Genomic DNA, 20,926 nt, shown 5'->3' with positions numbered 1-20,926 from the left:
AACAGGCAGGTTTAATTTTGCAAGGTTACTGTCCAAAACTTGAGAAATATTTTACAAAATAGTGATTTTATGCATGGTGTCAGGCGTGAAACGACTCAAATTTCATTCAAAGCCAAACCACATTTCACGGTTGACACCAAAGTATCGGGTTTGAGCGTCTTTATAGCTCTCAAATCCGACTTGTTTTCTGCAGATTGTGTACCTATGGGTGGAATTGACTGCGAACGGAGAGGTGTATTGCGGAGAGGGACTGTCCGCAACGAGAGGGTCGTCCTCGATTCCGGACAACAAGAGGGTGGTGTCGCTAGCATAGCCATCCTCAGTGCTTGGCCGGCGGGGGCTACAGCCGTTAGGTCTACAAAAGTGACCGCCAAACGGTTAGTGCCGCGTTTATGTAAAGTGCTTTCTTGCCCAGCGAGAAGATACACACACAACTCACAGGAACAAAAAAGTACAAAACACACAAAGGAATAATAGGAATTATCTCAGCAGGATTTTTTGACTATTTAAACTAAAAGCTAGATAAATATGTACAAAGGATTTTCAGGAAAGGTAAAGCGGAAAGAAGTCGGACAAATTTTCTCACTGGGCAAGTCGAGACGTGAGAGAGTGCGAAACACACAAAACAAACAGTCAAATTTTTAGCAAAACGTTTCTGTGCGCAACGTAAGGTGACAAAAGCGGTGCATGTATTTAATAGGTTGCGAAAAAGGTGGCTTTTGGCACCTGCTGATTCTGTTTTGCACCGTCCTGAGCTCGGTCAGCAACTTGGTTTCGTGTGGATACCTTTCGGCACGAAGCTGTTGCTCCTTGCGCTCCCGCAGCTTCTGCTGTTGCCGCTGCAACCACGTCAGCCCGCCGCTCGTCGTGCTACTCAGGGTGCTGTCAGGGTACCTGTCAAATGGAAAGGATTTCTTCATTTCATTATTATTTATTTTATTTACGGGCAATACTTGCAGCAAAGAAAAACGTTAGTGAAGTTGGCGATATCGCCAGCCCATTTTTCAAAATATTTAAAAGTAGTGAACTTGGCGATATCGCCAGAATTCGATTTCAACAAAAATACGTTCGGAGGGTTGAAATCAGCATAAATGTACCAACCCTGCACACACAAGTGGTTCTAAGGGGTAGAAACACGCTCAACAAGAACAGAAACGCGTGAAAGCCGAAGAAAACAGCGAAATAGCGATACTTCAACACTCAGCAGGGTTTAGCCACCTTGAAACCTCCTCAGGTGGACTCCGAATTTCATGTAGAACAAGATAGGATGGGTGCCGAAGTGGCTAAACCCTGCAGACTGTGTTCAAAATAGTTTTAAAGCAGAAAAAACTTAAAAACGTCGTTTTTCACCCTTTCGTCCCTTTTTAAGGGTAGACTGCAGGGTTTAGCCACTTCGGCACCCATCCTATCTTGTTCTACATGAAATTCGGAGTCCACCTGAGGAGGTTTCAAGGTGGCTAAACGCTGATGAGTGTTGAAGTATCGCTATTTCGCTGTTTTCTTCGGCTTTCACGCGTTTCTGTTCTTGTTGAGCGTGTTTCTACCCCTTAGAACCACTTGTGTGTGCAGGGTTGGAACATTTATGCTGATTTCAACCCTCCGAACGTATTTTTGTTGAAATCGAATTCTGGCGATATCGCCAAGTTCACTACTTTTAAAAATTTTGAAAAATGGGCTGGCGATATCGCCAACTTCACTAACGTCAAAGAAAAAACATAAAAATACAGTTGACCACGAGTTTTTTTTTATTATTTTGTTGCATATCAGCCATGTCAAATAAAAAAGTATTTATTTGATCCTTAGATGTGTTAAAACTGTAATTTTTACTTTTAAGGGAGGCTCGCAAATTTTTCCAAGCTTCAGAAAATTAAACGCAAACGTGGTTTTTCCAACTATTTTTGTTTCACGCCTTTTTCACCTGATTTCATTTTCAATAAATTACAAAATTTGAGTTAGGGGTTGGTGAGAGAGGGCAGGCACACCATTTTTTGGTGGTTCAGGGCCATTAAGGGCCAGCCCTCGTAAAATAAGTATTGCTGTTTCCATCCATACGAGATTTTCACATATTCTTAGTTAATTCACGATTTTGTAAAATTAATTTGGCCCCTTTCTATATCTTAGGACTGAAATAGGCCAATTATAATAGTGGAAAATGTTATTGCAGATGCAGATTGCAAACCTTGTCATTCATTTGAGGCTTTTCTCGCGGAGAGGAGCGTAACATATTTAATTAAATTGAACTCTTTCAAGTGCATTCGACTAATTGGTCTGAGCAACAGCAAAAACCCTTCTGGTCATTGCGCTAGTTGGTTCAAGTGGGAGGCGTGGATCAAATGACTCTGACCTTGTCCAGAACACCAAACTTGCAGCAGATTGTAATTTATCGCTTGAAATAATATAGCGATAAAAGCGGAGCAGGCGGGACGAAAACGCCTCCTAATGCAATGGTAGAAAAGAAAATTTCTACCCTGCAATTATGTTTGTAAAACATCGGTTTGGATTTTTAAATAATTTATTCAACATCCTCTAGAAAATAAACAAGCTGCTGCAGAGAGTGAAAATGTTTGTTTCTTGTGCCAAGAAACGGAGCCAGGGGAAATTCATTCCAAGTCGTTTGTTCGCGCCACCGAAATACAAGTTGATTCTGCTAATTACGCCCGAAAATTATTTTGACGCCGCCCGGCGAAAATCGTAAATCATAATAAAAATAACTCGCAGTCGTTTCGCCCAATTGAATGTCCCGAGACGACGCTTTTACTGCCGCCATTCTGGCACTCCTCCGTCGCTGCTCGGCTTATTATTGCTTTTTTTTAAATCATCTCCAAGCTAAAGAATAAATTTCAACTTTGAAAATTAGCGTCTCAAAAACAAACCGGCGACGAAGAAATTCGAATTTGAATATATATCGAAGCATCCGCACAGACGGGGGTGGGAGGCGGAGGAGACGGCGCCAAGACGGCTCTATTTCAACATGACTGTGCGCTGGCGGAGCACGAGATTTGTGGCAGACGAGAGCCCAAAGCCAGAGCCCAGAGGAAAAGTGGAAAGAGGCTATTTTCGGGCTATTTATTTGTGCAACGCGTATGCAAAACTCGCCTCCGCTTATTTCGGGACCGAAGAGCAAAGCTAACAAAGAACAAGACAGCAGCTTCTCAAAATCAAAATTTCTTCTGCACTTGAAAAAAAACATCACAATAAACTTAAATATATTCGAAATTTCTAGGATAGGCATTTCCATACAACATAAACCAATGTGAGATATTGAAAATTCAAAAATAAATTCTAAATTATCCGGACGCATTCAGCAAGCGCTGAAATAAACAGAAAAATTTGAAATTTAAAACCTGATTGTTTTCTGGTTGGCTGTCATGCTCATCCAAGGGCGAAAAACAACATCTTGGCGAGCGTGGGACCACGCCGGCCTAAATTTGGCTGTTCTGCTTTAAATTCGAGCGGCTTTTTGCACGCTTCCAAGCCAATTTGCTGCAGGTGTGTTTCTCTCGGCCAAAAAATTGACCCGGCTGGCGAAACGAGTTTCCTAAAAAGGGCTCGCGAGAATTCGTTTGAAACTGTCCATTGTTCCGTTCTGCACAGCCGCAATTGTTAAAGGGAACATTCCAGACATTGATTTTACTTGGAAATTCGTCAGACTTTATTTAAACATGAATGAGATATATTTAAAAATGTCTTATTCATTCAATATGTATTTTAACTATTCGTTTGTCAAGTCGGTGAAGTGCTTAGCATGAATTTGAGTGATTTGGCTCAGAAGAAGCTTCTCAAAGTGACGCAATTTGGCGACTCTCGTTTGGTTCGTCTCGGAGGAGTCGGAGGGTTTTGTTTGTGTCTGTCGGCGCTCGACGAGCGTAAAACAGCGATTCTCGCCGGCGAAAAAGTCATATTTAACTCGACGCGCAAATAAAGGCGGAGTTTGGCAGCCAAGAAACGGAACGCTCATAAATTATAAAAGCGTCAGGCACCTCTTTGTCTACGTCCCAGGGAAGCAGAGGACACACACAGAGAAAGAGATATAAATGATTTTTGGCCATCATCGCTTTCAAAGTTGCATTTAACTTTGCCTAAGTGACGACATTTTAATTTGTTTATTTTTGTTTTGTATTTAAACTCCTAAATTCCAGAATTAAAAAATTCTGCATTAATTTTTAAACTGCCTATAATCAAAATAAGTTTAAATAATCCAATATCATACAAGGTGCATCGAGTAATAAAGAAAATTTGGATTAATTTTAGTGTCATTTTGTCCAAATCGGTTGCCCGGTTATTTTTGTTGTTGGAAAGAAGCGTTTCGGAGTTTTCTGGTGCTCGGCCAGCGGTGTTAATTAGCAAGAGCGACTCCCCCGCGCCAGCGAAAACCAGGAATAGCCTCTTTGGCCGCCAACACAGCCGACAACCAGACCGAGTGCATCCGAATGTTTCCCTAGCCACTCGAGCTTGAAAACTTGTTAAAAACAGGTTGTCTAAGGTGTTGAAAATTTTCAACAACAGATAATTAGATTTCTTAAAAAAACAGCATTTTCACTCACCCGTCAAGCACATCCCTGGAATCGTCATCCTCGATGTACAGCTTCCCTCTCCTGGTCGTGGTGCTGCTGCTCGAGGGAGATACATACGCGTTTCTGAGAAAAAAAATAAGAACAGGTTGAAATTCTATCAAGTCGTTCGGTCTATTATGTTTCCCACTAAACTTAAAACCAGAGTGAGGTGTTTCTTTGGGAAGTTTTGCAAGTAGGCGCGGCCCACGTGACAACCCACATTATTTACTCCATCCTGAGCATTCTATTGCTGACAGAGAAATATAAAGCGCCTTTGAAGAGTAAATAACCGATAATTGATGAGCTCTTAATTAATTAATTGCACTTTTTCTACTTGAAAGGGTGATAAATATTGTCTTTTGTATTCGGTGCGCTTTAATCAACGAAGCAATTAAGGAGAGGAGCAGGCAAAAAGCATGAATCCGACGGCCTTTGAGTGCGTGTGTAACCGCGAGAGCAAAAAAGCGATCGTCTCGCCGGCCGTGGAACGAGTGCGTGGGCTCTTTCTCTTCTCTCTCTCTCTCTCTTGATCGTCGTTTTCTCGCGGCCTATAGAGTTCGTTGACTCGGCGACACCTGCTCGGCCTTTCGACCTGCGACACCTGACGCCAGGGTCAACGCGAGCCACGTTTGTCCCCAACGATGGTGAATGTCGCGAATTTTCTGACGGCACCGAAAACGCCGAATTCGGACAAGGGGATCGCCAAAAACAGGCTGGCAGCCCAAAATGGCTTTGTTATGCGCGGAACTCAAAGGTCGATTGCAGTTTCTAAGAGGCACTTTCGAAAAAATGTGTGGAGATTAACGTGCGTTGAGTAATATATATTTTTAGTCGTGTTTTTTAGGAGAGGAACCTGGGTATAAAGGATGAAATTTCATTTTTTTTTTTTACTTACAAGCTTGATTAATAAAAATGCATTTTTTATGAACTATAAGAGCTCCCTTAAAAAAGGGGGCAGCAATTTTCCTCTCGCAATCTGATTTATCGATCTCGTGGTGACATTTTATTTATTGATTTTTTTAGTGCCCGTACAACGGATCATGATGCTTAAAGCGCTGCAAAAAAGCACAAACCGCCTTAATTAGATTACTCCTCATTTTAAAAACAAAGAATAGCCTTGTTACAGATTCAGAAACAAGACCAAGGTCTTGTAACTGAGCCTCCCCATCATTGAACTGTTTAAATAAAAAAAAATAATAAGCAGATGTAATTTCAAACATAAAAAATTAACATGTTTTACATCCCTTAAAAATTAATATTTAAAAATAACAAATTAATTGAATCAATTTAAATTAATTACCCATTCGAGTAGTGGTGGTTGGTGTCGCTCCATTTGCTGGTGCCGTTCGGGCTCCACGTGTTGGTGTTGCTGTTGTTGTGATTGGGGGTGCTGACGACGACGGTCTTGCGCACGAGGCTGGGGCTGGCGAGGGTGGCGCGGGGCTGCGGCTCGTTGAACACGACCGAGCGGAGGGTGGTGCTGGTGCTGGCCGAGGAGGACATGGTGTCCGACGACGAGGGCAGCGTGCCGTACGTGAAGGGCCGGCTGTCGTGTCGCGCGTGGTACGGCAACTGGTTATCCAGCTCGGCGGGCAGCGCCGGCCGCGGTGGTGGCGGCGGCGGAGGGGGGCACGACGCCCCCGGACGCCGCCAAGACCCCACCGCTCCGCCGGCGGCACTCGCGGAAGAGGGCGATTGACTCTGGAACTCCTGAGAAAGCCGACCGGTTTCTGCGTATTAAGCTAAGCCGTGTATTTTGTAAAATTTAATTTCCAAGTGCAGTTGATTGGTTATCAAGTTTTAAAAAGGCGACTTTCAGGAAAGGATTAAAGAGCCTCAGATCCAAATAATGACTCACTGCTGTTTACTAGAAAACAGACGTAAATTGTCTTTGCGGATCTCCACCACTTGAAATAAACTAGACTAATTGAAAAGTGAGTTGATAACAATTAATATCTCAACAAGGTTTGTGTTTATTAACACTGGATATCTTAAGAAAAACACTTGTCAAACAATGATCAAAGCGCCGATTAAATGTAAAAAACCATCTAACTAATTGGTTTTTATTTACAAAAGAGGCCTAAGAGTGGAAAAAATTATGTAATTTTAAGCACTATTTAGTGAGTGATCCGTCTAGCAAAGTTGGTTTCGTCACAGCGCCTTTGATCGCGGGAAATTTGTCTATTGGCATAAGTGAGAGCCAACCGGAAACGAAGGACAAATCTTCCACTAAAAAATTAGCAACTTTTAGATACTTTTAATTAAAAGAGGTATACAGGCATTTTAGGTGGTCGTCAGATTCGGAAAAACGCGTAAAACGCACAGACCTAAAAAAAATTGGTGAGAGTTTTGCCATTTTTTGTTGTGCATTGATTAATTGGCACCAGAAATTAATTTTAATTAAAGTATTCAGACCTCTTTAAAGCTCTTAAAGAGAAAAATCACCAAATTTAATTCACAATTCAAAGAAAAATGTCAAACTTGTTTTGAAATAACAAATATGCAGGCTTGTCAGTTACGTTTCGCCAACACTTCTTGATTCCATTTCAGAGCAGAGGATCAAGCAGTTAGTGTGGGACTGGAAATTGCACGTTTGGATTGATCTGTCGAGTGGGCGCGCTGAGGATCATGACATTTATGGCGCTGGCTTGCTCCAAGGCTTCTGCCACCTGAGCAACCGTAATTGGCCAAAGGTAACGCCGTTTTTCTTGTGCCCACTCAGTCGTTCGCAGATCTCAACACAAAAAGGAATGGCGTTTTTGAATGTTTGGAAATAAAACGTAGAGTTGTGACACCGTTTGGCAATAACAATGTAAAGTGTGGTTTAAAAATAGCTAGTAAGTAGGTGGATTTTTCAACTGTTCGAATGATGAATAGAAATTCCTGTCTTAATGATTTTAGGATAACTGTTTTCGCCTGTCATTTCGATGTAAAAGGTGTTGAGAAGAAAAATACAGCAATTTCATCAACAATTTCAAATCCTAAAGTTACTAGATAATTCGTACGGAGGGGATATGAGGATCTTTTAAATTGTAAAAAAGCTATAAAATATTCTGCACGGTAATTTCTATAAAAGGTAGCCTATGTATAAATAAAAAATAAGTAAATAAAATAAATTTCTGAATAAAATTCCCTAAATTTGATTAAATCAGGGAACAAATCATGCCAATGGAATATAAAATCAACTTTTTATGACAAATTACTTTCACAAAAATTCTATATCAAGAAAAGTTGCTGAGAACTGACCTGCAGGGCTCGCAGGCTGTCGTCGATGCCGTCGATGACGGTTGGCGTTGTGTTGGGCGACGCGGGCAAATCGGGTATGTTTTCCACGGTGAGCAGCATGTCGGACAGCAGCTGGTCCAGCATCTTCTGGTGCTCGCTGGCCGTGGCAGTGGCGCTGGAGGCGCCGGCCGTGGCCGTCTGGCCGCCGTTGCCGGCCGACGAGATTCCAGAGTCCATGGAGACTGTGAGCGGACTGTGGACGCCGCCCGGTTGCGACGGCGACTTCTTTGACACGGTCGCGTACAGCGAGCCGTCCACGGGCCCAGGGGTGTACGCGCCCCCGGAACAGTCGATGCCCAGCGGCTGGCTCACGGCCCCTGGTGAACAGCTCCCCACTGCAACATGAACGGTAACGGAGGAATGAATATAAATTCATGACATAATAATTGTTGTATAAAAAACTGAATGAAACGAAGGTTATTTCGGTTGATGATTGTAGAGAATTATTTAACTGCCCCGTTTATAATAAATACCGCCCTTAACATCTTTGGAAACTACCATTCTAGCCAGAAAACATGAATATCGTTCCAGAAAAATCATTGTTTTGGCTAAAACTACCAACTAACACACCCATGCTTGTGTCTGAAAGAGGGATTTTTCATACAAGTAGATTATGATACCACATTAGTTTCGCAAAATAAATTATTAATTTCTTCTGTCCAAATTATTCAAGCCTGAAATTTTCTCAATATAACGAGAAAATTGGCTCCTAAGTTTTCCTGACTGCTGTTCTAGCTTAATTCATATTATACAGTTTTAGTGCCATTCCTAAATTCGTGTATAATCCCATCTATATATGGAGCTAAAAACCGTTTAATACCGACTGTAAAGTTCCAAATGCCTTAGAAACTCGCGAATTGTTCTGAACTTTAGGTAAATTCGTGATTTTTCTTATAAAAATTTGATTTTAGCCTGTTTTTCAAACATCTAAATAAAAAGAAATTCATTCTGATGTATCGCGTTACTTCTCTGTCACGAGGAGTAACCATTTTGGTCATTTTCATCGTTTTTAATTTTAATTAGAAAAACAAATGATAGCGGGCAGTGTACAGCTACTTTAATCGTTTACACTGTAATTTAAATCACAATATTTAATCAGATTTTTAAGCCCTGTCAAGATTATGTCAGTTGTTGACAATGAGCTTGGGAAATTTTAGGATGAGTATCAGTTGAAAATTTGCCTGTTAAACCATCTGTCCTAAGGGATCTTTTTTAGAAAGCGTGTAAAATCGCAACCCTTCGACAGAGAAGAAAGGCACTAAAAGAAAAAAGCAGTTAAACACCATAATTTCATTTTAAAACAGCCTGAATATACGTAAAATATATAAAATAATGAAGAATTGTATTGCTGAAAATGACCACCCATCATAAGACGAATAAATAAAAATCATGCAGAAACAAAAACATTTTTAAGACATGAAACGCTCGGGTAAATCGGCAAAAACTGGATTGTCAGTTGAGGTTGTCTCTTTATAGTGAATAAAAATTTTGGCTAGCCTCCAAAAATATTCCCTGCAAAACCAACAATGCAAACCATTGTTGTCCTCCGTCAAAAAGGTCGCCCTTATATCGCAAACTCGGTGCGCAGAAAATTGAGACCCCTGGCGCGCACAGTGGTTGTCATTGTCACTTGAACTTAAATTTAAACCGGGTATGTGATTGAAAGCAAAAGCGAAGTCGCCGGCTCTTGTTTGTCGTCGTTTGCGGTTGAAACAATAGACCGACAGGCGAGTGGCGCAATCAAAACATCAGCTAACAACTCGTTATTTTCACGCATCTCTCGGCGAAAATGTTAAATTTAGCCGCGGCGCAGTCAAAAAGCCATTAGCAGCTCTAAATTCGCCCAGACTGACTCATTGCCACCCCTGCTGGGGCCACCCTGGCTCGCCGGAGCTCACCTTGGGGCACCAGGTGCTGGCTGGTTGGTTGGTTGTGGCTGTGCAGCTCGATCTGGGGGCACCCACACGGCCCAGCGCTGGCGAGCAGAATGAGCCGAATCTCGTCGCTTTCACTCGCGCAGATGCTTATCTGCCAGCATTCCGGTTTCTCCAATCGAAAGTCGCGCGCGTTTGCATATCGAGCAATTGCACTTTTCAGTCACTTTGTTTCGTTGTGCAATGCGTGCGTTATTGTTGCGCCTCCCAAGTCGGCCGGTCAGCCGGCTAATTTGAGAAACGGGTCACTTTTGAAACGATCGACCAAGTCTCGGAGCCAAATTTGTCACCACACTTTTTGTTTGTCATTTGCGTGAACTGCGTGGTTTGAAACTCTCAGAGGAGATTAATCTGGAAAAAATTATGGTATAGCAGCTTGCTTGGTGTGTTTTTTGCCAAGGAGAGCAAAATTCTGTAAAAAAAAAATCGGAAAATGAGCAGCTTTAATTTGCCATATACACCGAGGAAGCTGATTTCCTGAATTAAAACCAAAAAATAGTTATATTCTCGAGCGCATCTGCCTGTATTGGCGCCTACCAACACATATAAATTTCCTCGGTTTTATGTTTCGGAGAATCCAGACAAAATTCGGGCGGGTAATTGAATTATTTAAATTTTAATCTTTTTTAATGGCTAGTAAAAGGTTAATAAATTCAGGAATTTTTCCAAGGACCCTGATTGAAAAAATGAGGAGACGGAAAATTAGTTTTGATTTGAGTTTTCGTTAAATTGGCAAGAATGCGCCTGTTTCAGACTGTAAAAAACGTTGACGTGTAAAAAACTTGTTTGTCAAATCAATTGATTGTTGGCCATTTTCTTATAAAATAACCAAAGGGTCAATTTTTTTCTGCTGAATCTTAATTTTAAAATTAAAAAAACGTGCAAAATTAAAAAAATGCCAACCAGGAATAATTTTCCTGTCATAAAATGCAGTAAAAAACCTTGAGCGAATTTTATTTTAAGAAAATTTGGAATCTTTTTGAGAAAAAAGCCATAATAGTTGCTTTCGACATGGTTTTAAATGGCTTAATTGAATTCCATGATTTTACTCATTTCAAGTCCATTCCTCTGCAGTGCACATTCTTTAAAAATGTTTGAAGCTTTTAATTTATTATCCTGTCTATAAGAACCAGTTAGTATAAAATACTAGGAAGTCCTTGCATAATGGAGCAGCGTATCAGCTGAAAGAAATCAATTTAACGCTTCGATTGTTTCAACCTATGCAGCGTAAAATGCTTCCGCGCTATTTCTATTCATGCAAAGCCTCCTCCTACTAAGCATCAAAGAAATATATATCAATCATTAGGCTGTTCCCATCCCACGTCCCACATGGCCTCGTACAAGTGCGCGATTTTCGATTTCGCACCACTTGTGGCCGAGCAACCGGCTCAGATGCACTCTCGCGAGCGATTATTTCATTAGCAGGGCGCGTGGGCGTTAGAATAGAGGACGCCTTTTAAGGAGAGGCGCGGTCCAGTGATGCAAGCAAACGAGCGAGCGAGCGGCCGTTCGCGCTGACGTCACCCCTCGGGACTAGGACAAAGTGCCTCACGGCCCATTGAGCGCAAACTCGGACGCCCTGCCCGCACATCCGCCGCTTCGACACCTAATTGCCCGTCAAACCACACTTTTACCCTCATGCTAATCGATTAAAGTGAAACTCGAATTATTAAATATGCGCAAAAAAATTATTAAATGATACATGTCCGCAGGGTTGCAAAGAGCAAGCAGGTTTTTTACATTGCTGTCAATTTCTTGCAAACAGATTTTAATTAATTTCTCGAAGTCTTTCCTTTAACCTTGGCTTTCGCTCGAGGGAGGTGGTACCAGGGCAAAAAGTAATATGCAAAATTTAAGACAACGACTGCGTGTACTGCGTGGCAATTCTTCAGGAATGAAGGATTTTTTTACAATTTAAATTGTTTCTTGGAACCCAAGAGATCGGAAAAACTTGCGGTAAAAAAGAAAAGCAACCCTGTAAGTCTTAATTAGCCTGACAAAATATTTTGGAAAAAAATAAAAACAAAATAAATGTAAAAATATAATTTTTCTTAAAAAAAACATGCTAAAATTTCGATGCCATTTTGTCTAAAAGAATTCACACACTAAAAATAAGAACAGGCTATCGATTTTTCGGATAAAGCCATTACTAGCTAAGTGATACATTAAGGTGCAGATCTAGCGAAACTAATTTGCAGTGTTCTTTCGTCAGTATATTGGAGCAGACTTTTGGGAAATCGACTTTGTCTGCTGAAAGGGCGAGGAAGCGGCAAAATAAACGGCGATTACGTCAGCTGGTGCGAGTCTCGCGCACATAGAAAAGGCAGTGTTGATAAAAGCGAGAGGCAAATAAGGCGGAGATTAAAAGGAGCAGCCAAGGTCGCGCCTTTTAATCAGCTAATGTGCGCACAACACACCGCCAAATGAGATCCGAAGCCGTCAGCGCACCTTTCCTCGGCTCTTTTGATGCTTTGCGAAATGCAAAAGCAATTTAAATATTTTTTGCTCCTCGACATATCAAATTAAAAAATAAAATAGACTCATTAATTTAAAATAACCATAATTATACTAATTTGGACCATTTTAAAAATACCGTAGCAAAAAAAGCCACAAACTAAATATTTTCAAGCCTCAAACCTATACAGAAAGTAATTTGCTAAGCATGTGCAGTTATAATTAATCTAACAACAATTGTACAATCATATGCTTCATGTTGGAATACAAAAGGATCACAAAGTAGCTTCTTGTTGCAAGACGAGCCCCGTTGGCATGAACGCTGGTTTGTTTTCAGCGCCAAAGAAGCACGTCGGCCGCGCGTTAGTAATTTGGCGAGAGACGAATTGGCTGCTTTCCGAGAAATGCACAATTTCATATTTCAGCCGGATTCGAGGAAAGCCGCTCGAGATTTGTTTCCCTAATTAACCTCACTCTCCTTTCATTCCTTGTTTTTTTTTTTAATTTATTCAGGGTGCGCGGTGAAAAAATCCGTTTGAAATAATTCATGCAATGTATTCCTTGTTGCGGTCGGAGTAAAAAGGAGATCGAGTTTCGCGGGGTTTCGCGCTGCCCCTTGGTTTGATCGGGTTTCACGCTCTGAGTAAAGGGTTGAGTGACAACAGACAGACACTTGTTCCACCGCAGCCGCACGCCTCCACTTTCCATTGCAAATATTTTCACGTGACATGACAACCAACTCTACTCGCTCTTGTATAAAGGCTTTGACATTCGTTCCAGCAATTTGCACCGATTCCGGCGTTCGTGCCAGACTAAAATTAGACGCTTTATTAGCCATGTTTCCTGACTTTTATCACCCCGCTGGAATTTTGCCTAATTCCAACACCATGCGGTTCCGACCAAGAGCGTTAAAAAGCCCACAAAATCAGGCTTTGCTCTTGAATATGCATTCTGGACGTGAAGTATTGGTGAATTGAATTTTTTATAAACTAAATGTAAAAAATATCACAGAAAATAGCAAAGTTTTAAATCAAAAGATTTTAATTGAAATTATGAATATAAAAATTAATTTTTTCCACTCCTGGTTTTTACAAATAAATAAAAAAAGATTTCATGACTCATCATATCGAAATTTTATTTTTTATCTAAGATTGCCGACTGCAATTTTTAAAATTATTTAAAGTCAAAAATTCAGGGGTGTGAAGGGAGCTGTTCTTTCCTTAAATTTGAGTCTGACAGGTAATCTAAATGAGAGCACCGATAAATTAAATTTACAATAATTTTAATTTATTTTGTCATTTTTTTTTCAAATATTCCCTTCAACAAGTTTCCTCGCAATTCATACACACAAAAAAAATAAATTCCAAGTGAATGTCATTTTAACGTATCTAATTGACATTCCTCCCTCCCTTTCAGCGTGTCACTCACTTACCGCGCCCAGGGTCGGCTCAGGGTGCAGCGGGCTGCTGTCACATGGCGGGCGCGAGCGAAGGCGGCGCCGAGCGTCGAGCGACTGAGCCCGAAATAGCGTGGCGGCTGCAAATAGCCGCAACCCCCACCCCTTGGACGCCCCTCTGCCGCCGACACCTTTGCTCTCGCCGCCACGGAGCGCGGGTAAATAAATAAGAAGTGCAGCACGCCCGAATGTGGGCCGTTCGTTGCCCCCCAAGAAAGAAAGAACGAAAGATAGCTCATTCACTGCGGTCCAACTCAATGAAAATAAAAACACTCGATCAAACTCGCTTTCAAAGGGGTTGTTGGACGCAAAGTTCACTACTTCCGCTGCACCGCGTTGCAGCTGGGGAAAATTTGTATATAGGGTGTGCAACTGGCTTGTTGAGAGCTGGATTTGACTGACAACTGACTACCAAAGAATTTTATAAATGAGAAAAAAACAGGTTTTTTACTTTCACTGTAGAAGTACAGATATTATTTTTAATAATTATGTTGGCAAATTCCTGTGTATTATAATCGTATCAAGTGTTTACAATATATTCGTTTTCCATAGCCAGTTATGATATGCATTTGCATTCTTGAAGTGAATGAATTACTTCATCCTCGTTGATGTCGGAGTTATTTAAAGAATGCAACCAACCTGAAGTGAAAATTTGCTCTCAAAGAGCTACGATATGTTTTCTCGCTAAAAATTAAATAGTTGAAATAAAACTTCATTTAAAAAATTCAATTGCAGCTTTTATCGAGTTTAAGAAATGGATAAACCAGGTAAAACTCCTAATTTTAATTTCTATACTTAACAAGACAGTGTACTAAAATTATAAATTTGATGATTTGACCCTAAGAATTGGTTTTTAAAAACCATCATGCATTGACAAATACTGCAAGGAGTGAATAAGTGTGTATTTCTAGTCTGGTATTCTCATTAAATTCCAAGAATTACTCAGGGGGGAAATTCTAAAGAAAAAGGTACTGACCAGAGGTCTCGGCCTTGGAAATAGTAGCAATATAAGCTGAAATAATTATATAAAAATGACTACATTATATTAAGATTGGCTGGTAATAAAATAAACCCTATAATTTCAAGTTAAATTCTCAAAACTAAGGGGAATTTCCCAAGGAAAAACATTTAAATTCTCGGAACACACGTCAGATCTGCCACGCTTGGAAATCGAGGGTACAGCAGCATAACGAATTAAAAAGATCCCAAGTTGATCGGTTTTCCTAATCTAAAGCAAAGCAGAAAAAAGCTGGACGGATTCAACTCAGGTGTTTTCCACTTTTATCTTATCACCGTCCCGATAGAGGGAGCAAACAAACCAAATTATTAATTAATTGATCGCCACTAACCAAAAGGCGTGTTGTAATTTTGTAACTTTACCTTTTCCTAGGAGTCACTGTAGCTTTCAGTTTCAAAACAACGCTCGAGGAAATTTCTGGAAAGTTCTACGCGTGCTTTACCATCACGGTTTTCCCTCCACATGCGCCGGTGGTTAATTCCTCTGCGGAACGAACAAGTTGCATCGATGCAGGCGCACAACCAACTGAAGCTCCACTCACTACGCTTATCTCGCATGATAAAAGTGATAACAAATTCGGAGGCAGCTGCAACCCTTTGGCGTTGCAATCCCCCTTTGGAGTCACTCGAGATGAGGAAAAACAAAAAGATTCAGGCAGATCCCGTTTCATTCGACCGGCAAACAAGAGCTCTCAACAGATCAATTTCTTTCTTTGGAATGAAACTCGAGCTGATCAACGCGCGAAATCGGATTTAATATTTTTTTCGTTTCTTACCCGATTAGTATTGAATTATGATGAGCTATAGGTGATATTAATTTATTTTCAATGAATGTAAAAATAAAAGATAAGTATTTTGGCGTGAAAATGTTTATTTTTTGACCAGGTAATATTAATGTAAGCGATAATTTTTTGCAACATAGAAATTACTCTGTCTGCAAATTATTGAGATTTATTTCTTTTATGCAAGAGTTGCAAAACTACCCTACCAAAAACAATAAATAAATCATTTTAAATAAACAAGGGAAAGTTCAGTAAATTTTGTATATTTGTTTAAATAAAATTTAAATTGAATTTACGTTAACTCTATAAAAAGTAGTTTGAGTCAGATGTACTCACCTCTGTGGTGGGGCGGCGTAATGCACTCAAAAGGGCCAGGGGTGACTTGTGCCGGGCTAAGCAGCGTATCCAGGCTGTCCCACCTGGTGACAGGGTCTGGGGAGGGGTCGACAGGTACGGACGGCGTCGGCGCAGGACTAGGTTGGCGTGGACTTGGGCTCGGAGAAAAAGTTAACTCCACCGCCCCGTCCAGCGGGAATCGAAGGTCTGGAAAGTACAAATTAAATTTTAATTTCAGATCAGATGAAAACTGTAGAAGAATCTCCTTTGGAACTGATTTTCATCTTGGATCGATACCAGGCTTTAAATTTTTTTTAAAGGAGAATTATTTGATGATTAAAGCTGTCTTAACTTTTTCCTTTTTTTTAATTCATTTGGCCCACAACCTGAGCGGCGGGTGAAACAAAATTTGACATTTTAAGGCAAAATAAAAATAAAATAATTAAAAACGAAGATAAAAAATATTTTCATCATTTACTTCAGACCTCAAATGAAAGTTTACAATCTCTCAATTTCGCGTCTTTAATTTATTTGGATATTTCTACCTTTTAAATACTATGCTTTGCTTAATATACAGTATTTTAATTTATAAGTTGAGCCTGACTAGAAAATAAAAATAAAATCTATTACCTAGGCACGCATGGTCGAGCTCTTGTCTTGTGAAGGTCAGGTTGTAGTCTGCAATGGCGCAAGTGTGGAACTGGCAGCTGAAGATGAGCTCTCTGCCTTCCCTGAAATAAATCATTGAAATGACTCCACCAAATAATTAACAAAATTTAGACAAAAACTCACCCTGAGTGAGTTGGCGCCTGGTGGGGCGGATATCTGTGGTAGCACCTGAGCATCACGTCTCCCCTGAGCTGCAGACTCCGTTCGAACGCGACGGTGAGGCGCCTCGTGGACCCTGCCACCCTGTAGACCGGCGACGTGTGCACGGGCACCAGACCCTGATACACCTATGAAGGGGGGTAAAGGTCAGAGGTGCGTGTGTACAAAATGGAGACTGGTACCTTCAGGAAGAGTCTGCAGCCTCCACCGTTGTAGTTTTCTGGCGTGGAGGGAAGCACATCCGCGGGCTCGTATGAAGGCGTCCCAATCAGGGTCACATGCGTCAGGTACAGAGGCTGCGCGTTGATCTTGATCGTGCCCGAGAGCAGACCAGAAAAATAGTTCAGGTACCTGCACAGAAAGATTAAAAATTGTTTTAAAATTAAATTAACCATCAGAAAGTTTATTACTCAACAAGCTATCGTATAATTCACCTTTAAGAATTAGACTCGACAGGAAATTTAAAAAAAAAATCAGGACAAAATATTTAAAAATTGCTAAGTGGTCAAAAATATATTTTAAAATAATTATTGGTTGAGATTGAGTTGTAAGTTGTGTAGAGGAAAATTTGTCTTTGTTACAATATTTAAAGTTTGAAAGTTTGTTTGAGGCCCCTCATCTCTATAACTCCTAGCCGTAGAGCAAAACAAGCACTGCACATAATTTTATGGCATTTTATTAGATACAATTTTTTGCTTATAAATATTTGAAAAAGATTCATGGGTTTCTTTAGCGCGTGACAAGGACGAGAGTCTTTAAAATTTTGAAGAGATAAAATTATCTCGCACATTCCTGTAATGTACAAAATTTACATGGCTTCTTAGACTTCAACAACAGTACTTGAAATACCTTCAAAACAATTTTCAAATCTGTGATAAAACTGCATGATATTTGAGTTAATGAAACATTAAAAAAGTAAACGAATGTTTTGAGAAATGATTCTATAATTATGCTTCCACACAAAAAATATTAATTTAATTCATGGTGTTTGTTAAATTCACTAATTTCATATTTTCTAAAATTATATTTATTCTCAAAAACAAAAAATAAAATAAAGTTATAAATTAATAAATAAATGAAACCCGTTTAGTAGCCAAAATTACTTGACAAGTTAAGTTGTATTTTTATTTACATCATCCATTTTACTTTTTTGCTCTGATTGACCGACACAAAATCATTTTAGTCTGTTTCCTTTTGAAGTGTCTATATGGGAAAGGCCAAAAATTGTGTTTTTCTTTGATATATTATATATCTTTATTGAGTCATTTAAAACTTGACTATATACCACTTGCCTTATAGTCTGCTTTATAACATCATAAATTTATTGACCATTTTTTTAATTTTTCGGTCAAAATATATCAACAATAAGAAAACAATTTTTATAAGTGACAAAATTCTTTGTATCAAATTAAAAAACTAAGAGTAAAGCATTTTAAGGGAGCGATGATACAAATTATTCCATTTTTTAAAATAGTTTAGCTTTATTTCTTGAGTCAAGATATTTGAAATTAAAATTTTTTAATCTCAGCTTTTATAAAACGGGTTTCACTCTTTTTTATCTATAGATTTTTGCCTGTTTTGCCAAGAAATGCACGAAATAAATTTTTTCCAAGGCAAAAATACAAAATGAGTGGTTGAAGGTGAGCTCTAATTTTGAAATTTTGCTATTCCCACTCGCAAATTGCGGCAGAATATTCAGACAGCGTAAGTCAAGGTCATGGCTAACAAATTATTGTTAGCTCAAGTGCAAAAGTAATTGGTAAAAATAAAAAATTAAAGCAGTGCTCTAAATTTTCTCAAAAACTTTCGGATTTTTTTGCAATCGGTATATTTTTGCTGCCTAAAAATACAATAAAAAATGAATTTACCTCTTGTTGGAGGGCTGCAGTAAGTTCCCGACCCTGTCCTCGAGGAACCTGGCCATGGCGTAGCGGTCGAGGGCCTGGTCGTCGGCGCCGCAGATGAGCGAGTAGTGCATGAAGGCGGAGACGGCGACCCCGAGGCGCTCGCGGCCGTCGCGGCCCTGCGCCGACAGCACGGCCAAGCGCAGCGTCGGCTCGGCGCACAGCCACGCGTCCAGCTCCTTGCACAGCGCGCACAGACGCTCGAGCGGCGGCGCCAGACCGCGCGCCCAACCCACCTCGCGCACGCTCATTGCCTCGCTCTCGTCGCTGCCGCCGTTCAGCACGCAACGTGCCGACAGGTTGAATATCTGCACGCAAAAATAGCAATTAGAAAACAGCTTTTTGCTGCTTAAAATCTAGAGCAACGTCGGATTACTTCGGAATGTATTATTATTATTAGTCTGCTTTGCATGTGAACAGAAAATCGCTTCAATTGCAGCAGAGATATGTGATTTTGACAGGTTATAATAACTGAAATTAAATTCGATGGGAAAATGAGTATAAATATAATTCAAAATTTTAAAACAATGCACAGTTAAACCATACTCTATTAAAATTTTCTTTTTTTTTTGTAAATAAGTCGTGATCTGTTATACTTAAAAATAATTATTTACGTTTTTTTAAAACCTAAAATTTTTTGAGTCTCACAAGTCCAGTCAAATCGGAAGAATTTCATAAAAAATTAATCTGAGTTAACGTACATACAAAAATGCAATTTAAACAATTTTAAAATTAAAATGCGCTAAAACGAAAATATTTACGATTTTATTAAGCAGCTAAAACGGACAAATTATCGAAATAAAATTTAACAAAAATAATTTTCAATATTTAAAAATTACAAATGCAATTCACCACTTGCATAAATCCTCAGTGTTTGAAGCCGCCAATAGATGGCGTCACCGTATACTTTCGTAATAAATTTAACTTTAAAACACTTTCGCTGTGATTTGAGTTTCAATCCTGCCACTGCGAATTCTTCATTTAATATGTTTTCTTTTGACGTGCTGGAAACCAAGGTCAGCCCAGCAATTCGCCGAAGAAACGTTGGAAAATATTTATTTCGAAAAATAGCTTTTCACGATTCTACGGATTTTAGCTTAACCGATTTTGGTTTCCAGGACGTCAAAAGAAAGTATATTTAGTGAAGAATGGACAGTGGCAAGATTGAGCTTGAAATCAGAGCGGAAGTGTCTTCAAATTAAATTTATAATGAAAATATACGGTGGCGCCATCTGTTGACGACTTCAAACGCTGAAGGTTTATACAACTGGTGAATTATTTCAATAATTTTATCTAGGCATAAATAAAAAGATCGAATATGTGTGTATTTCCATTCAGTATTTTACCATGTAGTGGTGGGCATGTTTGTTGGCGAGGAGGCCGGCGGCCCTGTTGAGGCCTGCACGGGCCTCGTTGGCGTCCTCGGCCGGTAGCCATAGCGCCAGCATGCGCTCCGTAATGTAGTTGAGCTGCATGCTGGCCGAATCCCGGCTGCTGGCCACCGGTCTTTGCATCCACTCTTCATCGCCGCCCGGAATCGAATCCGACCGGCGCGGTGTGCTCACCATCTGCAAAAATAAATAAAGTCAAATTTGACGTCAGTCAGTCCAGACTCTGTCTATTTAAAATAAACTCATTTCAGTCTGTTTTGCCAGCAGAGTTGACTGCTAATGGATTTACGCAAACTGCTAGTTGTGCGAAAATTACGTCCATAAACCATAATCAACTAATTTTAAGGAATACATTAGGCGCCAAATTACTCACTCTGGAAATAATGGGCTTCAACGAAAAGGTTGTTTCATGCTTGCTCGGTAATTGCAAGAATTAAGCGTGTGTGAAATGATTTAACGCTTTTTTGTTCTGCAGGGTAATACGTTTATTTATAGCCTCCGCAGAAATCGTAAATCGTGGTGTTTTATGTTCTCTGCGAATTGCAGTAAACACCTCTAAAGTGGCTTCAAAAACAGCTTTAAATAATCTTTAATGTTGTTGTTTTATACTTTAAATTTTGGCGAAAAAGTTCAATAGAGCAGTTTGCGCAAGGTTATGGGTTATCATTTAACCTATACTGTCACGCTGTTCGCGAATGCAAAGTAAATATTCGGACATGGAGGACCTTGTTTACGATTTTTCAGTATACAAAAAATTTCAAATCTGGCAGAGCAATTTATTTAAAATTGTAATTTTGACATCGTTTCTTTAAGTTTAAATTAATAATAAATATTTTCAGTGTTCCTGAGTGATCATTTTGGAGAACGGTGGCTTAAAATTAATAATAGTTATCATACTGACCGATAGTTGTTTGCTTCTCAAGGCGCTGATTTTAGAGATAGCTCCATTTTCCGCCACTGATCCATTATGCTGCAACAAAAAATTG

The 20,926-nt window shown here is 39.8% G+C and overlaps 1 protein-coding gene across 11 annotated transcripts in view; it reads right to left on the bottom strand.

Annotated features, from left to right (window-relative positions):
* The window catches only part of by (blistery), a 57,089-nt gene that overhangs the window by 4,607 nt on the left and 31,556 nt on the right, over nt 1–20,926 (bottom strand). For 7 of the 11 annotated variants that reach the window (XM_065486783.1, XM_065486777.1, XM_065486780.1 and 4 more), the window contains 12 exons: nt 20,842–20,910; nt 19,896–20,117; nt 18,514–18,857; nt 16,828–16,996; nt 16,610–16,773; nt 16,448–16,548; nt 15,818–16,024; nt 7,800–8,173; nt 5,854–6,263; nt 4,545–4,637; nt 727–894; nt 203–355 (listed from right to left, as the gene is read on the bottom strand). In XM_065486783.1, coding sequence (XP_065342855.1) covers nt 203–355; nt 727–894; nt 4,545–4,637; nt 5,854–6,263; nt 7,800–8,173; nt 15,818–16,024; nt 16,448–16,548; nt 16,610–16,773; nt 16,828–16,996; nt 18,514–18,857; nt 19,896–20,117; nt 20,842–20,910 — 2,474 coding nt within the window. The remainder of the gene's footprint in view (nt 1–202; nt 356–726; nt 895–4,544; nt 4,638–5,853; nt 6,264–7,799; nt 8,174–15,817; nt 16,025–16,447; nt 16,549–16,609; nt 16,774–16,827; nt 16,997–18,513; nt 18,858–19,895; nt 20,118–20,841; nt 20,911–20,926) is intronic. The other 4 variants (XM_065486782.1, XM_065486784.1, XM_065486781.1 and 1 more) reach the window with 3 other exon arrangements.

The sequence above is a fragment of the Cloeon dipterum genome, chromosome 3 (genome assembly GCF_949628265.1).
Source record: "Cloeon dipterum chromosome 3, ieCloDipt1.1, whole genome shotgun sequence".
NCBI classification, from domain to species: Eukaryota; Metazoa; Arthropoda; class Insecta; order Ephemeroptera; family Baetidae; genus Cloeon; species Cloeon dipterum.
Note: the sequence above shows the minus strand (reverse complement) of the source record. Positions and strands in the feature narration are given on the sequence as shown.